Genomic DNA, 6,418 nt, shown 5'->3' on the forward strand with positions numbered 1-6,418 from the left:
GGCTATTTTTTATTGACTTGGTAAGCGCTGACTATTTTTGAATGAACAGTCTGAAAACTGGCTATACCGTGCTATTTTAACGTTTATCACAACTAAGGGATTAGAGGTGGCAATTTGAGCCCAAACCCATTTGACCCATCCAATCCGTCCAAAGTTGGGCCGATCATTAACCCGCTCAATTGTGGAACTCAACCTATCTCGGCTCATCTAAAGTTTGGCTAATTTTTAGTTAAAATTGATCCATGAATAATTTTACTAAAGTATCTTAAAAATAATTCTTCTTTTGTTAGATATGTTATATATAATCATAATAAAAGAAGAAAGTCTTATTTGATAATTAAATAATTTATAAGAAAATAATACATCAATTAAAGCTTGATAAGAATATGGTGGGTTGGACTATGACGCAAATTTTAGAGTAAAAAAATTAGAAACAGCCAGATTTACAACTAGTAATTGAAAAATAGCTACAGTTTCAAAAGTAATCGAAATTTAGCCACTTTTTCATATAAAGATAAAATCTGAACAAAAACACCCTTGAAAATCCGAAAAAATTCCAGCATAATATGCTGGAGTTCAAATTTTTACATATGAGATTCTAGCATAATGTGCTGGAATATCATAATATGTTGGATTTCCAACATAATATGCTAAAAGTTTATACGCAAGAGCTCCATAATTCAACATATTATACTGGAACTTTCGGTGTGCTGGAGTTCCAACATAATTTGCTGGAAGTTTATGCACAGGAGTTCCATAATCCAGCATATTATGCTGAAACTTTTCATATTTCAGCAAAACAATGGCTATTTTTCAATGACTTTGCAAATACTGGCTATTTTTTAATTACAAATCCGAAAACTGGCTAGCCTGTGCTATTTTTACAACTTTAGCCCATTTTGACCCAACCCAAGTAACTTTTGAGCGAGTCATTGACCCCCCATTTATGGGTAAATTTTAAAAATAGCCAGATTTACAACTGGTCGTTCAAAAATAGCCCAATTTCAAAAGTAATCGAAATTTAGCCACTTTTTATATAAAGATAAATCTGAGCGAAAACACTGTTCAAAACCCGGAAAATACTCCAGTATATTATGCTGGAGTTCCAGCATAAGTATACTTGAACTCCAGCATATTATACTGGAGTTCCAGAATGAGTATGCTGGAACTCCAGCATAAGTACACTAGAACTCCAACATAATATACTGGAGTTCCAGCAAGTATATTGGTCCAGTATAATATACTGGAGTTTGGAGCACCGGTGCTCCAGTCTCCAGTATATTATACTGGAGCCAGCAAAGTATACCGGTCCAGCATAATATGCTGGAGTTCATACACAAGTGCGCGAACTCCAGTATATTATGCTGGACCGGTCTCTATTGCAGCAAAATAGTGGCTATTTTTCATTGACTTGGTAAACGCTGGCTATTTTTGATTGACCAGTCCGAAAACTGGCTATACCGTGCTATTTTTACTCTATTTATTGACTCAGCCCATTTTGACCCGCCCAAAATCAGCCTAACCCATCCATTTGACATCCCTATAAGGGACATATATTCGCTCATACATGCCTCTAAAATGTTGTATAATGGCATTTTAACTCATAACTATATATAATTGTCTATAATGACATTGTAAATAATACATATCTTCGTTAATACATGCCTTAATCAACTAGCCGGCAACTGCTTGGATGAGTAATGATATAAAGGGGCTAACCAAACTATAAAAAATGGGCAAAAGAACCAAAGAACATGTATTAACACTGGTAAACTTCCAAGGTCAAAATCAAAATTTTTTGTCCACTACGACATACCAAAAAATGAACAATAAAGTAGTGACAAAGAATTGCAATTATACAAGTGTTATCGTGATATCTTGAGGCTATCTATGCAAATTCTATTGATTTTGTCTGATGATTCCAGCAGTTCCTCCTTTTACTGGTCATGATTTCATACAGCTGCGAATTCCATCAACTGCTCAGAAGCTAAAATGTTGCTACAAATAATCAAACTTAAAAACAGACTTCCTCCGTGGTAGATCAAATAAAAAGACATTCTGTCCTCATCATGCGATGCTTCGCTACAACAGTAAGAGAGGCAGAAGAAGCAAGAGTGCCATTCTCGTTCGAGACAGATCAAATCCTTCTTTTTTTTAATTTTTTGATTGGTGCGAGAGATCAAGCCTTTCATCAGCACCTCCCAAGGCAGACCCAGAAAAACTGCCAATATTGGAGAATAGTCACCACACTTTTGCAGATTTTAGAGGCTGAGGAGAAGAAATAGTTAATACTATTATGATATCAAATCCTTGGTTCGACACACAATGCTCTGCTCAAACATGCAGTAAAGAAAACGTCTCCACACTAGCTGAAGCTCGAACAAGCTTCAATAATTGATGCAATTTGCATTACTTTCTGCAGATTTGCATGTCATCGAAAGTATAGAGATTCGAAATCGCATTATTGCAACCAATTGTGGTTATATAATGTCTCAAAATCGCACCCAAGGTTGTGGCCTGGTCAATGAAGTAGGTTGAGAACCTGAGGTCTCGGGTTCGAATTCCAGTGGAGACAAAAAATACTAGGTGATTTCTTCTCATCTGTCCAAACTTTGTGGATAGAGTTACCTGGTACTTGTTGCTGGTGGAGGTACCAATTATCCCGTGAAATTAGTCGAGGTGCGCTAGCGGCCCGGACACCACGGTTATGAGAAAAAATAATGTCTTAAAATCGCAAAAATGGAAAATGGTGCTTGCATGTCATCGAAAGTATAGCCATTCGAAATCGCATCACTGCAACCAACTGTGGTTATATAGCATCTTAAAATAAGCGTCAATGAAACCAACTGTGGTTATACCTATTCTTCATTCAATATGAGCATGTATGAAGAGTTGACACACTGGACTAGACCAATCTGCTAAATGAATCAATAGATTCCTATAATCCATATGACACTTCTCCACATTCATATAGTAAGTAGTTAATACTTCAATCAGCACATAGTGAATCCATATGCATATCCATGGCAATACCTCAATCAGCACAGAATTATAGTGACTACTGACTAGCATTAGGTGAATTGGAGGAAAGAGCTAGAAAAAGCCAAGAGCCGAGTTAGCCAATAAATGAAGAAATCTTATTAGAGCTAAGAAAAGCACAAAGCTTGCTGTTCAAAGAGGCTATCTCTTCAATCATTCATATCCATGTAAGCCTCTTTCGCACGGATCAGTATCTGATAGTGGCAAAGCTAATGTTTTGGCACTTAACAAACTAGGTCTAGTCGACACAACCAATAAAATTGATGTTTGAAAAAATCTATACATTCAACAAAAAGAAAGTAAATATCTCTTATACCTGCAGATTATTTCCTGCGAAAGACAATGTACTCCCTAGCTATCAGTTCATGTGCTCTTGTGCTTTGCACGTCGAACATCTAACTGATCTACGTACTGCAGCGGGTGATCAGATTCATTCCTAATCCTTTTGATGTTAGGACTCAACAATCCTTTATGCCTAAACCCGTATAAGTTAAGCACTTGATTATCTGCAAAATTGAAAGCCCTCTCCATGCTTTTCAAGCATCTCTCAACAGGGTAATCTCCATAACTCCCACAAGGCTTGCATCCTACAAAATGAGTAACAAATGGCCATCTCTCATCGCCTAAACCGGGATGGTACTTCTCAATCATCTCTTCATACCTATCAACTAACCCCGCCCAATATCCGTGTAGATAATAAGAATTCTCAACAAACACCTTCTGCATCCATTTATCCTTCTGTGATATGAACAAGTATATTAGCGCAGACTGATCATCCGCTTCAAATGCTGGTCTACCCTTTAAATTAGCTGTCAAAATCTTCCCAGCTTCATCTCGAATAGGACCTTTAGGTCCCATCGGTGCCCAAGCATCCAACAAATCAAGAGACCACTGGCAATTCCTAAAGAGAAAACTACCGGTGTTCACTGCAATCCATGATTTCTGATCAAACAACAAATCCGGGTACCCGTGAATAACAAGATTATGACGATTATACTTGGATAAAGGGATCTCGAAAACCATATCAGTAAACAATGCATCACTGTCCATCCACCAAATCCATTCTACTTCAGGGTGAGATAACATTAGCCTACGAATCAATGGCAGTTTGGACCAATAACCAGCCATTTCCTTATCCAAATGAGCTAAATTATACAGAATTTCAATACCATGAATCCGACAATAATCAATCTTGTTCTTTATTGCCTTCAACAAATAATGATCTCCAATTGCATTATCACAAGGATTTGGAGGAGAACCGGTTACAAGTAATATCCGAGGTTTACCATTAACCAAATTCGGAAATTCTGGATTCTTCTGGAGCCACATTTTCCGTTCTTTATCCCAATTAACAATCTTCGGACCTAAACTATAAGTCTCATTCAGGCTCATGAAAGTCTCGGGTTGATCAACCGGGTCGTCCGGGTCCTTATCGGATCGCATTTCGGCGAGGATCCGATTAGTTTCTTCTATGAGATTCTGAGTCTCGGCGTCGGAGGATGAGAGGTTGCCAATGCCGACGGTACCACGTAGGACGAGGATAGTGACGAAGCCGCAGAGGATGGTGATTTTGACGTTGTTGAATGTACGTTGGATCTGACGGCCGCGTGGTAAGGCGGAAGAATTGGTGGCGGAGCGGCTGCGGACGCCGCCATTGGCGGTGGCGGTTGTTACAGGGAGTGCACCGGCGCGTTTCTGGGCTGTGAATGTGCTTTCTTGGCCCATGCTTCTAACGTGTGTAATGTAATTTCTTCAGCTGAAAACAAGTACCGACGGGGGAGCTTTGTGTGAGCTGAGTAAAACAAATGCTCTCTGTCCGATTTAGAAGCTTACTGTTTGGATAACATTATTCTACTACTGTACTATTTTAATACCCTTCAAGAATTTTATAAATTTAACTAATTGTTTGAAGTATAAACTTTTTTATTATAATATTTTCAATCAACTTATTATTTTTTCCATTATGCGGTCAATGGATAGAGACGGCAAACTTCAATTTGTCTTATATCTCTTGTCGGATGTACACAGAGGCGGAGCCAGAATTTGAAGTTTATAGGTTCGGAATTCTAGTTCTTTTAAGTTACTGGGTTCTAAAATAATAATTTGTACATATTACATGAATTTCACCAGACAAATACAAAATCTGCACAAAAACTATTAGGTTCGGCCGAACGCATAAACAGAGGGCTAGCTCCGCCCCTGGACGTACAAATTTTTTCAGGTACGTCATTTGAATTTTTTTAGCAAGAACTGTTAATTGACAAGGTTAATCATTTAAAAGGGATAAAGGTAAGACCAAATTACGAAACGGTGAATCCAGTATTGTGATGTCGTTACAAGGGTCGTTGGAGTTGCTTGCTTTGGAATCCTCGAGTTTTGGGCATGCTCACGACTTGAGCCTAGACTCACAACTCATCCCCATGAGAGCATGTTGGCAAGTTATCCAAGGGAATGGGGAGATAGATAAGGATGTAACACATTGTATTGGAGTGGCGTGGATAAAATAAAGGCTAGCTTCCAGAGTCTTGTGTGATAAGAATGTGCTACCGAAACTTATATTAAAAGAGGTTCTACAGAGTTGTCGTTAGAGCGACTATGTTGTATGGATTAAAATGCTGGCCAGTCAATAAATCTCATACCCACAAGATGAAAGTAGCAGAGATGAGCAAGTTGAGATGGATGTGTGAACATACCAGGTTGGCTAAGGTTAGGAATGAAGATATCCGGCTAAAGGTGGGCATGACCCCGTGGAGAACAAAATGAGGGAAGCGAGAATAAGATGGTCCGGGCATGTGCAGAGGAGAAGTTCGGATGTCCCAGTAAGGAGGTGCGAGCGGTTGGCTTTGGTGGGTATGAGAAGAGGTAGAGGGAGGCCTATGAAGTATTGGGGAGAGGTGGTTAGATAGGACATGGCTCTGTTACAGCTTACCGAGGACATAACCCTTGATAAGAGGGTGTGAACGTCAATGATTAGGATAGAAGTTATAGATAGTCGAGCGTATTTCTGTTACGGACCGAGGGAATTAGGGTTAGTATGGTAATTTTTTGTCTTAGATTGTTAGTATTTTATCCTATTTTCCTATTTTCTTCCGCTTCGGTCTCTAAGTACCTGTTGTTGTCACTGCATGTTGTTGACTTGTTGCTACCTCTTTTTTCCATCTATTTTTGACTTTGAGATTGTTGTTACTATCTTTCTAGCATATTTGCTGATATTACTTGTTTCCACTGGTTCTTTTCTCTTTCTTGAGCTGGGGGTCTATCGGAAACAACCTCTCTACCTTCTCAGGGTAGGGCTAAGATCTACGCACACACTACTCTTTTCAGACCTCACTTGTGGGATTCAACTGAGTTGTTGTTGTTATCGTTGTCGTCTTTAGTT

At 38.8% G+C, this 6,418-nt stretch overlaps 1 protein-coding gene across 2 annotated transcripts; it reads right to left on the minus strand.

Annotated features, from left to right (window-relative positions):
* Window positions 1-1,730: 1,730 nt before the first annotated feature.
* Window positions 1,731-4,885, minus strand: LOC109244496 (probable xyloglucan 6-xylosyltransferase 3). 2 transcript variants are annotated; one of them, XM_019411596.1, is made up of 2 exons: window positions 3,356-4,885; window positions 1,731-2,221 (listed from the first exon to the last, which is right to left on the minus strand). In XM_019411596.1, the coding sequence occupies exon 1, from the start codon at window positions 4,762-4,764 to the stop codon at window positions 3,403-3,405; it is 1,362 nt and encodes a 453-aa protein (XP_019267141.1). In that variant the 5' UTR covers window positions 4,765-4,885; the 3' UTR covers window positions 1,731-2,221; window positions 3,356-3,402. The 2 variants fall into 2 exon arrangements, with proteins under 2 accessions (XP_019267141.1, XP_019267142.1); XM_019411597.1 differs by having other exon boundaries at window positions 1,731-2,268.
* Window positions 4,886-6,418: the final 1,533 nt, after the last annotated feature.

This window comes from Nicotiana attenuata, unplaced genomic scaffold (genome assembly GCF_001879085.1).
Source record: "Nicotiana attenuata strain UT unplaced genomic scaffold, NIATTr2, whole genome shotgun sequence".
Taxonomy (NCBI): Eukaryota; Viridiplantae; Streptophyta; class Magnoliopsida; order Solanales; family Solanaceae; genus Nicotiana; species Nicotiana attenuata.